This window comes from Anolis carolinensis, chromosome 5, assembly GCF_035594765.1.
Source record: "Anolis carolinensis isolate JA03-04 chromosome 5, rAnoCar3.1.pri, whole genome shotgun sequence".
NCBI classification, from domain to species: domain Eukaryota; kingdom Metazoa; phylum Chordata; class Lepidosauria; order Squamata; family Dactyloidae; genus Anolis; species Anolis carolinensis.
The window spans coordinates 197,392,177-197,408,819 of NC_085845.1; the positions used below are offsets into that span (position 1 = coordinate 197,392,177).

Below are 16,643 nucleotides of genomic sequence, written 5' to 3' on the forward strand. Positions count from 1 at the left end.
GAAGTAAGTAAGTCTGATTCAAGCTTCAGTAAATAACTCCGATATATGTAGTCACAGGATTTTAAAAAAAAACTCCATTAATGGGATCTGTAGAACCAAAGCAGTGTAAGATAAAAGACTAAGGGAAAAGGAACAGACCCAGATTTATTCAGTTACTAATAGCTACTGAAATTTTGGGGCATGTTACTTGTAGATAAAGGTAAAGGTTTCCCCAGTCGTGTCTGACTCGAGTTGGTGTTCATCTCCATTTCTAAGCCGAAGAGCCGGCGTTGTCTGTAGACACCTCCAAGGTCATGTGGCCGGCGTGACTGCATGGAGCGCTGTTACCTTCCCACCGGAGCGGTAGCTATTGATCTACTCACATTTGCATGTTTTCAAACAGCTAGATTGGCAGAAGCTGGGGCTAACAGCAGGTGCTCACTCTGCTCCCTGGATTCGAACCTGCGACGTTTCAGTCTGCAAGTTCAGCAGCTCAGCGCTTTAACCCACTGCACCACTGATGGCTCCTAATGTTACTTGTAACCAACCTAAATCCTATCGATTTCAGTTGTTTTATTTTAAGGTCTACTCGAACACATCAAGTACTACTTTGCTTTTTCCGTGTCAGGAGCAACTTGAAAAACTGCAAATAGCTTCTGGTGTGAGAGAATTGGCCATCTGCAAGGACGTTGCCCAGGGGATGCCCGGATATTTGATGTTTTTACCATCCTTCTCTCATGTCCCCGCATGGAGATGGTAGAGGGAGCTCATTCGTGCTTTCCCTGGGTTGGATTCGAACCAGCAACTTTCAGTTCAGCAAGCCAACTTTCAAGTCAGCAGTCTTGCTGGCACAAGGGTTTGACCAACCGCGCCACCAAGGGCTTATTTGCTAGCTTGCTGAACAAGGATGTAACTGTACTTTTGAACGAACCTAACTAGAGATATATTTCAGTGCCTAGGGAAGTTTTCTTTCCTCTTAATCAAAACAAGAATGCTTCATCTCTTCAAATGGTGGAACAATTCTTCGAAAAAGATTTTGATCTCCTCGATGAACTTCATTTGAAAAATTCTCCAGCTCAAAGTTTTAATGTAGACACAAAGTAAATGGGATACAGAAATGTCTGAGAACAAAGACACAGCACACAAAACGTAACCAGTTGAGATAAGATTAACTGGCAGATGTTCCTGCTTCACAATCTTTATTCCAATGTTAAAAACACACTTCTCTCAAATAAAAATTAATTCTGTTGTACCTCCATGGATGGCCCATCTCTAGAACCCTTCAGTAACCTGTTTAGCAAATGTGCTGTAAACTAAATTTGGAATTTGTGTCTAAAATTTGTTGGATAGTAGAGTGTGAAGTTAGTTATTTTACTTAACAAGGTTTGGTTATTGAACAGTTCTCAATGTTTCAGTAAAGTTTTCTAACAAGTGTAAAAACTGAAAAAAGCAAGTTTTAAGTGAAGTACATCCAAGTGGTAAATGCCAATGTATTTTCAGAAGACCAATGATAATATGAGTAGTACTTAAGTTTACAAAAAAATTATAAAGATATTTCAGGCTATATATTTACAGGAAATTGCACAGTAGCTCATATTGTTAAACAAATCAGTTCTCTGTACTATTTGAAGTCATTAGTGTTACAGGGTCATCACTCCAAGAGTCCTTGAATTGCGATTTACAAAATTCACCTGTACACAAGGAAGGTGTTAGAAAATCAAATACTGTGGAGGAAAAAAACCCCAGACTATGCAAGTTCCCTGAAAACAAGCAAGGCTTTGACTGTTAGTTACAGCAAACTGAAACAAAATAAGCACATTCCAGAAGACAGTTTTAACACTTATGCTTCAAAAAAAAAATGGAAGAGCCACAAATAGCATTGTCACCCAATTCGGGGCCTTCAGCTACCAAGTAGCAACAGTTTTGGGCGACGGATACCAAATCAACAACATTTAGAAGCATTCATCACAGCCTGGAGAAGTGATTCACAATGGGACCTCTGTTAAGCCCATACCCAACAAGATTTATTTTGCAGGTCCAAAAGGATGCTTTAAAAGCCATGGTGCAAGACTACCATTCTAAATTTCAGAGTTAAAATGCTTGATGATTTATTCAATGAAGTGACAATTTTAAAAAGTATCTCCCCTCCTCCAGTTACTTTAGAAGCACCTCTTCCAAGAAAGTGGAGTTGAGCTGGGATGGGCTATAACCTAGAAAAGGTGTGGTTCATTAACCTTAAAAAGGGTATTATAGCCATGCTGTTAAACTTATTAGAGTTTGTTAATCAAAGATGATTCCACACACATTGAGCATTGTGTATCTCAAATAGTGCAGCAGAATTTGAATTAAATACTACACTCAGGCAGAGTGCAGCCAATATATTTGTGTAATAGGCTTCAGAAAAAAGTTTCATGATAAAATTAGGATATCTGAACACATTTGCTCCTGCAACACATCACCTTATGCTACATACAAAAAGAACGAAGATGTTGCAAATTAGTCATGCTTACCATTAACACTTCTGAACTGGAAAAGCTGCAGAACACCATTTCCCTAAGAAAATGACGACTGCCTTGATACACAAGTTATGTGCAAACTGCAAGGTCCCTAGAATAGCAGGTATGAGTTTATGTACAGAGGACATCACTATCCATTTAAATACGCAAAAGGTCGAGTCTTCCAGAGTTTATAACACCGAACAATAGCCCCCACAAGCCCCTCTATGGCCATCTTCGTCGTTTGATAACTTTACACCTCTGTTTTGGCTCTCGCTTTCCCACAGTCCGGGCGTCTGGATGATTTTCTCAACCAGTTCTTCAAAGGCACACTGTACACCGTCACACGTTTTTGCACTTGCCTCTGGGTGGATTTGGGGAGGGAGGAAGAAAAGACAAAATGTTAAAGTCTTTCCCCCTCATTGAAAAGACTCTTTCACAAGACTATATAACCAAGCTTAGAGCACAAGTGTCACTCCATCTCTTGGCACAGAATGAACAGATGATGCCAAAAGATTTATCTGGAATTCATATACATTCTAGAAAAATTGTTGTTGCAGTTACAGGTCTTCTTTTGTGTTTTCCATAGATTCTGTTTTAAAAACACTTAATGAATCTTCTCAATGCAGTTAACTACCAAAGGCTAACAAAGCAACTGACTCCACAGGTTTTTAATGTCAGTTCACAAACGTCTCCTAGCACTCCCCAAACTGTAGGTTGTGATATCTGTGCAAACTAGTCATGAGGTTTATAAGTTAAGTCCAAAATAATTACCGTTTTGACCTACCTCTTTCATTGTTTTTGGTGTTCTCTTTTACACATTTTCTTTTACTCTAATACAAAGGTGGGTTAAGTAATTTTTTTTTTGCATCAGTGCCTGTATTTACTATGATAAAATATACGTAGTTAAAATGCTCAAAACCAAACACTGGTAAAAAGCATAATCCAAAATTAACATTGATCAGTGGTTCATGATACAGAGCAAATTTTGATTTTTTTGGTTCATCACCCCTAAAAGGTTTATGTTTCTTTTGGTTCAAGAAAATATGGTTCAACAAATTCTGCAAGTACAACACTGTTCCCATCATTTTAGCATATAGTTAAGAAGCGGCAGTCATCAAAGTTTTCATGTAGTGCTCTGGTAGTATGCGACTACCACAGCACTTTGCTGCATTAGTGCAAATGATTTTGTGGCATAGTCCCAGCCACATTCTTGAGTCTGGCAGGGCATTAGCAACTGGGGCCTATTTACCTGAGAAAGCCAAATATCAAACTATCTGGTACAGTAGAGTCTCCCTTATCCAACACTCGCTTATCCAACGTTCTGGATAATCCAACGCATTTTTGTAGTCAATGTTTTCAATATATCATGATATTTTGGTGCTAAATTCATATTGAACTACTTTTTCTGCCAAATTTGTTGTCTAACATGATGTTTTGGTGCTTAATTTGTAAAATCATAACCTAATTTGATGTTTAATAGGCTTTTCCTTAATGCCTCCTTATTATCCAAGATATTCGCTTATCCAACATTCTGCCGGCCCGTTTATGTTGGATAAGTGAGACTCTACTGTAGTTGCATACTGCAAAACAACTATATTCAATTTAAAATTAGAAACAGAGTTACAAACACGTAATCATGATCTAAATAGAGCAAAAGAGATTCTTAGAAGCTATGAAACTTCCAGGATACTTTGAGTGGGAATATATTTTAAAAGTTTCGTTTCTACCATTCTACAGCACAATTTTGATCATTACATCTAGTTCTTTTTTAAAAAAGGCAACCATTACATCTCGTTATATAACAGATCACTCTGCCATACTTTTCCATGTCTTTTTAAGAACTTACCTATGAACAACATGGAATGTTTCCGAGCGAATTTGAGGCCCTCATTTCTGTCAACTTCCCTGTTTTCCTATAAAAAAAAAACCCGAACCAGAACTATTAATTACAAAAAACAAACTAGGCTTATAAGCCACAAATAATGTATAATTAGGTAAGAGCTACGCACCTTATCAATTTTGTTTCCAACCAACATTTTAACTATATCGTTTCTTGTGCAGTATGTTTCCAATTCAGTGAGCCAGTTGTCTAGTTTAGCAAAAGTGTCTCTTCTTGTAACATCATAAACTGAAATCAAGATAAAACAATGCTCAGTAATGAATACATTTCAAAGTTGCTGGCAAACATTTTTACCTTTTGACTGATATACCTGTCCTGCCACTCTACAAAACAATTATGCTTACTTATAGCAGTACAATTTAGAAAGCAGAGAGTCACCACTTTAAATGAATCTCCAAACCACACCATTTCTATTCACCGAGATTCCAGCTCAACTGCACTCCTAACTCTAAAAAGATTCAGAGGAGGGGAGAGCAGAAGAACCACTAAAATCCTCTGTCACACTACGCTACATATAATTTTCTACCAAGCACCTTTGAGGGCTTACTGGAAGAAATCCACAAAAACAAAATAACTGCAACTGTGTGGTTTGAAATTCCTCCTCCACAAACTGCTCTCTTTTTAGGTAGCACAGCACTTCATATTAAGCCATACTGGGGATGGAGGCTGTTTCAACCTTTCCCCTCTTCATAATTTGATAGGTAAATACAATTACCACAAACGTAGAGACAGATATCAGGGTCAAAAATGTCATCATGAAACCAACCAAGGAAGGCCAACATTTAGACTTTTAAAAAACCAGAACATTTCCAGATATGCAGAGGCAGGCTTACCTAATATAACACCCTGTGCTCCTCTGTAATAGCTGGGAGTTAGCGTCCTGAACCGTTCTTGACCGGCGGTGTCCTAAAGAAGGCAAAAAGTTTCAAAATGCATGTGCTTGACACAGTTGAACATTTCCCTACTCCTTCCCTTCCCTACGTTAAGTCATTCTAAAAAAAAGACACTAAATTTTATGATTTTCAGTCTTTTCTGCCTTACAAGGATTTCTTCCTCTATACTTTTTGAGACAAATCGTTTCAGGAATAAATTGGATAAAGTTCCTATATCATTTTCTGTCTATATAGCAAGGCTGAGTCACATAAAATTTTCCAGGTGCTACTGTACTGAAATATTTAGCATTCCTCACATTTTACTTACTGTGATAGACATTGCTCCACAATTCCTTAGAAAGGAGTACATTTGTATGGTATGGCAAAAGAGACAGGAGTCTATCCATTCAAATCAAATATTTAAGTGGTTTCTCTTTCCTATATCTAGACTTAACTCTACATTGTTCTCCTTCAAAAAATGGAGATTATTTGAATTCTAAATACAGAACTCTAAAGGAAGAATGACTATAAAATATCAATATTGCTCTCGTTTGAAATATAAGCCCTCCGTCCTTTTATTAGTTTCCCACTTTTCCTTCTCTTTATCAATTAAATCCAGTGGACCAAGCTGGTCCCTAACCAATCTAACAGCCCATTTTTGAATGTATGCTTTAAGTACTCAAAGTTAAATAAACAGATATTCATTTGATAAGATAAAAGAATTTCAAGTAATCATGAAGATTTCTCAGCTTACCACCCATCAACTGTAAATAATTTTGCCACATACAGTAGAGTCTCACTTATCCAACACTCGCTTATCCAACGTTCTGGATTATCCAACGCATTTTTGTAGTCAATGTTTTCAATATATCGTGATATTTTGGTGCTAAATTCATAAATACAGTAATTACTACATAGCATTACTGCGTATTGAACTACTTTTTCTGCCAAATTTGTTGTCTAACATGATGTTTTGGTGCTTCATTTGTAAAATCATAACCTAATTTGATGTTTAATAGGCTTTTCCTTAATCCCTCCTTATTATCCAACATATTCACTTATCCAACGTTCTGCCGGCCCGTTTATGTTGGATAAGTGAGACTCTACTGTATTTCTAGGCTTAGAATTCATTGCTACAGGGAATCTTTGACATTCTCTATATAAAATCACTACTTTACTGTCTGTCCCCAGAGTAGCACACTTTAAATAAAAATATGACGTTTTTACTTGTACTGCTTAAAGTGATCCATTTGAGTGTTTGGTTTACAAGTAAGTCAATACAAAATGTTTAAATGCCTAGATTTTTTATGCCAAGGAGCACAAGACATTCCACTTACTATTTATCTGTACCCTAATGTAATCATATTTTTCCAACAAAAAAAATCTCACAATTACTTGCTGGCACAGGGCACAAAAATCTTTAAATGCCAATACAATTCTTGGCAAGACTCAACAATGAAGGAAAGCCTTACGGGGTTTTCTTATTAAAACTTACCCATATTGCTAGCTTGGCCTTATTTCCATCAACTGAGATGGTTTTCACTTTGAAGTCAACGCCTAAAAGACAAGAATATTTAGCACTCCCTCAGATCCAGCACAGGTTTAGAGAAAAATAACATCACATAGACAGGCTAAACATGCTGCATACTAATTCTGAAATGAGTTTCTTTTGAAAGCAAATTTGTGCTCTTTGCTTCCTAATTCTACTGCAGTGTTTTGGAAAGAGACCAGCATCCAGTGCTTTCACTGCAAATTACATCAAATTGGCTAGAAGAGTACAAAATACAAAAAAGTTACTGGTAGGAAAATTGAATTCTAGAATTATCCCAGTGTCATTAAATTTCACATAAAATTTGCCAGTATATGAGGCATTCAGTGTTCAAGGAAGTTATCGCCTACAGGACCAGAACTGAGGAGCCAACTGCACATATAATTTTTGAAGGGAACACTTCTATAAAGTGAAAGTGAAAACTATCTTATCACAGTAAATGGAGAAAAGAAACAGATGTTCATTGGCTAATTACACCAAATTGCAAGCTGAATCAATTCTATTTACAACTTAAAATGGACCTTAGATTAACAAATTAACATGGCAAAAACTGTCTGAAGATTGTCTCTATGGTACTCTATATAGTATAGAGCAGGCATGGGCAATCTTTGGCCTTCCAGGCTGGTAGGCTATTGGGAATGGTAGTCCAAAATGCCTAGTGGGCTGAAGTTTGCCCATGCCTGGTATAGAGCTTATACTAAAAAAATAGAAAGCTTTGTTTTTCCTGGCTTACAAAAGCTAATCAGAAAACTCCATCTGACAAATGGACACACCTGTTTCTATGTGAGAATACACGTGAACGGGCCAAAAAACAAATGCAATCCGAAAAACAAAGATGTGGTTTCCCTGCAGGCCCTGAACATCACTCAATTAAAGGGAACTGAACAGATCAGAGCCAAATAAAGACATGAATTCAAGGAAGAAATTATTGTAGTAACTGTTTATGCCGACTTACCTGGAGGCCTTCTTTAACCACACAATTCTATAATACATACTATCATGATGTACTTTATATACATATGTATAAGTCTAAACATTTTGGTCAAAGAAATCCATCACCAAAAATCTGTACTGACTTATCAAATGGGTCAATGTAAGTACTGGACCTATCACACAAACCCACCTCCTTCTCTGAGTAAAGCAGCAAAATGCATGAGCTCAGTCAGTCCCAGGAGAACCTAAAAGAAGCACCCTCTACTTTCTGAGATGTGGCATCATTTCTGGTCTTTCTGAATGCCTGGATGGGGAAAATGGCAATTGTAGCAGCCAGGGATGGCTGGTTCCTCAGGCCACTTTGGGGGTTTCCCCTCTGTGGAAGAACCCTGGACTACAGGTGATATCAAAACCCATAGTTTTGGCATCAAAACCTACTCTTGACTTATATATGAAGTCAAATTAATATATATGGTAAGTTACCCTCTATAAAGAAACTGTGATGCCATCTTGTTTAGAACATGGACCTGCAATTCCTTTTTTCCAAAAGCCTGCTAAGTAGCAGCTGTTTTTGATGAGTGACTGCAATGGAATTTCCCCAGTGTCATCTTACTCCCTTAGCAGGCTTTTCTCCACTTCTTGTAAACTAAACCCAAAATAATTTAATACTAAAATAGTTTTTGAAGCTCTGCACTATACAAAAGCTTGAGCTAACATTTCTGTGCCTTTTCAGTAGCCTATTAATAGTATCACCACAATACAGACTCTGAAATGTTACTACTGTGAATGGCCTTGCTTTCACCTCTGATCTACTTGACTGCCACAGCTGAACTATACAAGCCCCACAATTTAAAAATATGAACATCTCCTAGACAAAGTGATGTACTAAATATAGCAACCACCCTTCTACAGACTTCTGGGTATACAAAAAAATGCAAGCTAACTCAAAAGGAACAGTTAAACTGCAAAAATTTCAATTTTGAAACCCAATATTGACTTTGGCAAAAGTTTCAGCTCTTCCTAACAACTTTTAAAGGTCATCACATTCCAAGCACCAAGCAATAAGTGTTTAAAGACTTATTTTATGTCCTATGGAGTAACTTGTATGTAGATTTACCACAATACTTAACAGATCATGCTTAATCTGCAAAAGTTGAACCCACAACTGTACTAAGAAAAAGATGACTCTACTACACTATTAGCTTCTTTCTGTGTTATTTTACATCATTTCGTATATTTCTCATTTTCACAGATCTGATTTAGCGCCCAGATTAGAACCAAATTTCTCACTGTAGTTATTGAGCAGCCAGGTAAATGTCAACACTGACAACAGGTACATTATTTTTTCTCTAGTACTGAAGATAACAGAGCCTTACCAATTGTTGCCGCAAGTTCTGGATCAAAGGTATCATCTGTAAAGCGTAACAGAAGGCTGTGTAAAGGGGGAAGGAGATGGGAGGAGAGAAAGAAAAAAAATGTGAGCATTGCATGTGAATAGACCTTCATTACTGGTTTCAAATTTGCCAAGTTAGATAATTAGAGCAACGAACAAAACTCCCCCCTCACAAAGCATTGTTTTAAGACAGCTTTGAGGAAAGTGGGCTCCCACTGCAGGTTCATCATAACGTTGACCAAACACTACTTGGAGTACATTCTAATCACTGCTGGATTTTAGCTAAAAGCCATGAAACTGGCCTCTATCCACACTGCAATTACCCTGCCCTGGTTTAAGGATAATCAGATCCTTTTGGTATGGATTAAACCTTCTGAAGACCAGAATTTAGTATTCCATTGAAAGTATTGATTATATTTAAGGAATCTTGAATTGAATTCAGTGGTTTTAAGGTTCTTGATCACAGCATTCAATTTATAGACAGCAATATTGGTCTATTTCAGTCTAAACTGTAAGTAAAAGGAGTCCCTGTGATACCTTGAATATCAGCCAGTTCATTTCAGAATAAGCTTTTATAGGTTACAGCCCACTTTTTCTTTTTCTGAAACCATTTATTTACTGCATTCGTATGTCATCTTTCTTCCAAAGTAGTAAACAACTAAATTAAACTTAACTTATTCAGTGGATCCCATTTATTTGGGACCAATAGCAGAATTGAGGATTCATGCTCCTGTTTTTTGAAGAGTAGCACAAGCAGCTCAATGAAAAAGAATTGAACTGAGGTTGGCAACTATAGAGGGGCATGGCCCAATTTTCACCCTAAGACATTAGCAAAAACAGTAGCGATAGCAAGTCTTTTGGCATCTTAAAGAATAACGAGTTTGATTTCACATGTACCTCCATGGACTACAGCTCAGACGCAAGTGGTAAAGTGGGTTGTAATTCATAAAAGCTTAAGGAGAATAAATGTCTTTAGTTTCTGTTTAGTTTCTGGTGCAAAAAGCACTGTTATGGTTTACCTTCCTTCTTCCCAAATAGTATTTTTTGTTAACAAATACCAAGTTATTCCAGTATAACTTGGCTAGATTGCACTCTTGAATCTAATAAAAACCACCCAAAAATAAACTAATGTATACCACTGGATTCACAACAGATGAAAGTACAATTACATTTGCTAATACAGGACCACACCCAGGTATGCTACTTTTGTGTAATAATAATAACTTTATTTTTATACCCCGCCTCTATCTCCCCAAAGTGGACTCAGGGCGGCTTACATGGGGCCGAGCCCAAATAAAAACAATAGCAATATAAAACACAACAATAGACAAGAGACAACTCTATATCTGAAACCGAGAGTTAGTGGACTTTTCTCATGTAAATGAATGTTTTCAATAACAATATTTTGGCAATTTATATTTCATGTACTCTGTAATTTAGGGATCAAGCTGTTTGCTTTAGTTCTGGCAGACTCGGCACTCTTATTTATTTACTGCAGTGGCAACCATTCTAAAAATACAACAGAACTGAAAGAAAGCTAACATTCAAGTTTGTCATACCCCTGAGCACCAAGAATGTAATTTACAATGCAGTAGTCAGCAGTGAACAGCTGGAGCTTCCCTTTGAAAACTAAGCTATAAATTCATTAGGTGGCCATGGGCAAATGAACACGCCCTCAAATTCTTCGTACTGTAGATAAGCAGTTAATATTAGCCAGCCTTCCAGGATTGCCATAGAGATTTCTATAAGAATGTACTAAATGGGTCTGTCTGGTTTCTTCATTAAATTATTCAGCTTATTCACCATATGGCACTTTCACTTTTCCAAATGGCAATTCAACACTTGATGCAACAGTGCACCTTTGGGTTTGCAACTGCATAAGATATTTGATTAACTTAAGCACAGCAGTTTAGATATTAAAAACAGTGCTACAGTAGTAGTAATTTACATTTGGGGAGCCAAACTCAACCGTACTTGACTGAAACTCTCATCATCCTTATGAAGAAGAGGCAGTATCTGCTGGATTTAACATCTTCCCCTTTTCTTTTTGTGTCATGTCTTAGGAATTTGTATGCTGCCATGAGAGCCTTTGTGGCTGAACAGTGTATAAATACTCTAAATAACCTAAATAAAGAATAAATACAGGCCTTGTAGGAGCCAGCATGGCGTAGTGGTTTACGTGTAGAGTATGAACCTGGATAATAGAGCTGAAATCCCCACTTGGCCATGGAAACTCAGTGGGTAATCTTTGGCCATCTCAGAGGACAGCAAAGAAAAACCCAACTCTGAGCAAATCGTGACAAGAAAGCCCCACAATAGGATCTCCTTAAAGCAGGGGTCCCCAAACTAAGGCCCACTGTCTGGTGGCCTCCTACTCAGTGGCCGGTGGAATGGCAGTCGACGATACTGTAAGGGACGAATTACCCAATGCTATTCTATCACAGGAGCTGTAGTTTTAAAAGTTTTTAGCCTTCTCTGCCAAGCAGTGCTGTTGTCTCATCAAACTACAAATCCCTGGTGATTCCACAGCACTGAGCCAGCGCAATTGAAGTGGTGTCAAACAGCATTAATTCTAGAGTGTAGTGGCACCCGTAGCCTCAGTTTACTTTTTAACTTAGCCACAAGCATTCCAATAACTTAACTGTAGTTTTGGAGCCTCAAAATACATAAGCTGGACATCCTCAAACCTCTAGCCAGCATGTTCAATGGTTGGGAATTCTGGGTATTAGAGGCCCAAACAGCCAGAGGGCCGGAGGTCGAGTATGCCTAGCATAAGCAGTTGTCCCTGGGAGCACATGGAAGATTACAGTAAGCAATATATGTAGTTTGCTGAAGATGACTTAATCTCTCAAAAATGCTCCAGTCATCTCTGCTAACACTAAGCCCAAGTGCTTGCAACATCTTCTAACAGTGGTAGAGAACCTTTGTCCTCCCCCAGGTGCCTTAAATTTCAACTCCCAGACATTCCAGTCAGCATGGCCAATGGCAAAAAAAAAAAAGAGAGAGCTGTAAACCAAAATATCTGGAGGGTTAAAGACTCCTCACCATTTTATAGGTTTGTATATTAAGTGGGAAAGCAATGGAGAATACAAACATATGGATGGTTGTATTTTACACATTACAACAAGTATGCCCTCTATCTTATCTAACTTTGTAAACTCAGAACAGATTTAGTTATCAAAATACGTTTTGCCATTTGAAAACAGTGCCTTTTTTCTTGGTGTTCCTGAGGTTATTTGGGGCACTGCTTCAGAAAAATTGCACCGGATAGATCACATCGGTTCTGGTTTCTTAGATATGGTTAACATGATTTTCTATGGGCGAGCACAAGACTGGTATATGGAATATGTTCTCTATCTCAAAATCTGGAACTGATAGGGGAATGCTGGTACCATTTTTTGGAATCAGAAACAGGGCTAACACTTGAAGCACCAAAATGTATGTTGGGAAGTGTTATTTATGATATCATAAAAATGCATGACCTAAAGGAAAACTCATTAAGACATGGATCACATTTATAAAGGAAAATAATAACCACGAGTAAGCTTTAAACATAGTTGCACTTGTCCATCCACTACACATAATTACTTTGTTTTTTACTGTGTCTTGAAAAATTATAAGCTCATACCATAAAGCAGTATGGCTCAATCCATCATTAAAAATAGAAACATTAGGGCACATTATGTTATTTCTCCAAGGAAATTGTCTACCTCACTATATTAGTATGAACCGTAACTTGTAATAAGCACTCTGTGTGAAAAAGGCAAAGAATAATAATGAGTATAAGGATAAGCTAATATGGTATGGTGCGAAAAGTCTATGCAAATAATAAAAAAATGTGTGCAAGAAATCCAGATTCTAGTCTCCAATGACCCATAAATCGATCAGATGATCTTAGGACAGTCTTATTATTTCAGCTGGACCCTCACAGGATTAGATGGGAAATAAAATCCACACAAGTCTCAATAGAAGCAAATGTAAGGTGATAAAAAGCAGTAGCTAAGCAAAACAGAAGAGGCCCTCAAAACAGAGAATCTGATTTTTGAAAGCAAACTCAAACTGGAAAATTGCTTCAAAGGTAGCTAGGCCATAAAAGGAGAGACGAGACCAGCTTTTGACTTGGACTAGTTTTGTAAATTCACCTCTACATAGCAGCCTCGCTATGTTTCACAAGTTACTACAACTCCCTACCACTGAAGAGAAGGATCCACACTATTGTAAATACTGGTAGGCTGTTTCAGGAATTGTAGGTCAAAGTGCTGAGAGCTGTAGCTCAAGAAGTGGCTTTCCCAAGATCTGGTTACAAGGGAAAGAGGGAAAGGTTGCAACAGAAGAAGGGATTCTTGCTTCTAAAGAACCTCAGCTGTGGAACTTGCTTGCAAAATCGAAAGGCAGAGTCCAAAACTGGAGGTCATGCCTGATAAATGGCTGACACTTACACAAACAAACCTCAAGGGAAACTATTCAGATGCATATTTCAAATAAACTGGGCAAGGCAGTGTCCTCATAAGCTGTAAATAAAAGCAGCTTGGCAAGGAAGTGGGGCCTCTGAGCATGTGCAAATGGCAGTGCCACACCCTCCCTAACAAACAATAGGAAAACAAGGTCATAATTATAATCATATAGGTAAAGCTTCCCTTATCTGGAATTCTATAATCCAAAATGATCTAGATGGGTAGCTGATATAGAGGCATCTCTGATTTCCAATGGTTTCAAATTTTGTGTCATGCATGGAAATAATTAAAATATGGTGCATAAAATTACCTTGAGGCTATGTGAATAAGATGTACATGGATACTAAATGGATGTCATGTTTAGACTTGGTAATAATCTCTAAGGTATCTCATTAGACAGTTCAAGTCCAGGCTATTTGGCTGACCGCATCCCCTTGTACGAACCTGCCTGGGCTCTGAGCTCTTCAGGAGAGGCCCTTCTCTCAGTCGCACCTCCATCTCAAGCTCGGTTAGTGGGAATGAGAGAGTGGACTTTCCTTCTCGATGGCTCCCCCTTGGCTCTGGAACTCCCTTCTTCCCAGGGAAGCCAGAATGGCTCCCTCCCTGTTGTCCTTCTGGCAGCAGGTTAAAAACTTTTCAATCAAACAGGCTTTTAAAGAAGAAGGTTTTAAAGATCATCAGGGGCTGCTGTGGTTTTATATGCTTTTAATGATGTTTAATACTGTTTAAATATTTGTATATTTTAAGTTGTATTGCAACGCTTTGAGTCTCTGTATGGAAAGAAAAAGTGGGATATAAATAAACATAATATTATGCCTTGAATTTTCTCCAATGCAGTTATTCTTTCCCCTCCCACCAAATTATGAGTAGACATTTTAGTCTAATTTATCTGATATAGAGGCATCTTTGATTTCCAATGGTTTCAAATTTTGAAGTTTAATTTAGAATTAATTGAAATTAGAATTTCAATTTAAAAGTTTATCTAAACTGCTAGCCCTGGAGGGATCCTAATTAAATTCCTTCTGTGCTTCATTGAGTGTTGGTATAAAGGTAGTTCACCCAGGTGGAGTAGATCTCTGTGGTATATCAAATTATGAGGAGGTGTATTGTGCCCCCACAGTTAGGAGAGGTTACCTGCATACTGTAAATAGACTTCCCTTTAAGATATCCCCTTCCCCTTTCAGAATCTTCCCCAGGGGCAAAGATTTTTTTAAGTTTAATTTTTGGGTGTTTTCTGTTAGTTTTGTAAGATTATATTGAGATTGTTGTTTTTACTGTTTTGATTTGATTTGTCGCTTGTCTGTTTTGGCATTGAATGTTTGTCACTTTGTTACTTTTGTTGGAAACCGCCCTGAGTCCCCTCAGGGAGAAAGGGGAAGTAATAGATTGTTAAAATTATTATTAGTGTTTCTCAAAGCTCTGCCTCTTCATAGGATCATAGAATAATAGAGTTGGAAGAGACCGCATGGGCCATCTAGTCCAACCCCTTCTTCCATGCAAGAAAAACACAATCAAATCTAAATTGCAGCTTGACAATAACTGCGATGGGATCTTAGGCGTTGTTGTTTGGGAAGGCACCGGCACTGTTGGCAGAGAAGACCTTTTCAAACTACAGCTCCCAGGACTCCATAGCATTGAGCAATGGCAGTGAAAGCGGAGTCAAAGTGCATTCATTGAACAATGGAGATGCACCTATAGTCCTTTTTCTGAATTTTCTGATTGCAGCATCCATTCTGATTAATAGCTGAGCAAGGCATGAAGAATCTCAAACGCTTTCAATGTCTTCATCATTTGTTTTAGAGTAATGTGACTGTTCAGTGACCATTACTTTTGCTTCCTTTGTGTTCTCCTCTAAAGCCGCCTTTTTGCACTTTCTCCCCCTTGACGTTAGAATCATAAAATAATCAAATTGGAAGAGATCACATGGGCCATCTAGTCCAACCCCTTTTTCAATGCAGGAAAAACACAAACAAAACACCCCCAACAGATAGCCACCCAGACTCTCTGTAAAAGCTTCGAAGGAAGGATCTTCCACTGGAATTTGAGGCAGAGAGTTCCACTGCTGAACAGCTCTTATGGTCAAAAAGTTCTTCATAATATTCAGCTGGAATCTCCTTTCCTGCAATCTGAACCCATTGCTCAGAGGCCTAGTTTCCACTGCAGCAGAAAACAAGCCTGCTCCCTCTTCCTTATGACATACTTTCACATATTTATACATGGCTCTCGTGGCTCCTCTCAACCTTCTCTTCTACAGGCTGCAGTTCTTTAAGACGCTCCTCACAGGGATTCATGGTCTCCAGACCCCTAATCCTTTTGGTCGCCTTCCACAATATTGGGACCCAAGTTTTTTTTTTTTTTAAAAAACACAATTTAAATGTTTATAACAGGCCTGGGCCAACTTGGGCCCTCCCTTCCGCCAGGTGTTTTGGACTACAACTCCCACAGTTCATAACAGCTGGTAGTCTGTTAGGAATTGTGGGAGCTGTAGTCCAAACACCTGGAGGGAGGGGGGCCCAAGTTGGCCCAGATAGGATTCCCAACGAGGAGGCGTGGCTTCAGGAGGCTTTGAGCCCCACCCCTTTCCTTGAGGGAAAAGGCCCGAGGCCTACTTGGACTTCAACTAGAGGCCTACCCGTTAAGCCCAAAGGCCTACCTGGATTTCCCCACGCCGCTCTCGCCGATGATGAGGATCTTCAGCGTGGTCAAAATGTCCTCGTCCATAACGACAACGACGGCGGCAACCCAGACTCCTCCGCCGAGCGACAACAACTCCGCCTCAGCCTGTACCTGCCAAAGCTGCCACGTCTTCTGCGCATGCGCCCCCTACCCACAGGCCCCACCCTCTCGCTCTTATCCGGCCGCTGGAAGTCTTCCGCGTCCGGGTCACGTGGTACTGGGTGCCGCCCCTTTCTCAGATTACTTTGGAAAGGGGCCAGGGCTGGGGCGACGCATGCGCAGATGGAGTTCTTTGCCTCTTAAATCCCCAGCACTGTTTGTGTGTGGATTATATCTCTCCCTTATATAGAGATGTCATTCATATATATATATATACACACATACATACA

At 38.7% G+C, this 16,643-nt stretch overlaps 1 protein-coding gene across 1 annotated transcript; it reads right to left on the bottom strand.

The window, feature by feature from the left end:
• Window positions 1-1,142: 1,142 nt before the first annotated feature.
• Window positions 1,143-16,412, bottom strand: rab18 (RAB18, member RAS oncogene family). Its single transcript, XM_003220723.4, has 7 exons — window positions 16,232-16,412; window positions 9,108-9,163; window positions 6,745-6,806; window positions 5,211-5,283; window positions 4,487-4,605; window positions 4,324-4,390; window positions 1,143-2,838 (listed from the first exon to the last, which is right to left on the bottom strand). Exons 1-7 carry the CDS (start codon window positions 16,297-16,299, stop codon window positions 2,666-2,668), a joined length of 618 nt encoding a protein of 205 aa, XP_003220771.1. The 5' UTR covers window positions 16,300-16,412; the 3' UTR covers window positions 1,143-2,665.
• Between the last annotated feature and the right edge of the window lie 231 nt (window positions 16,413-16,643).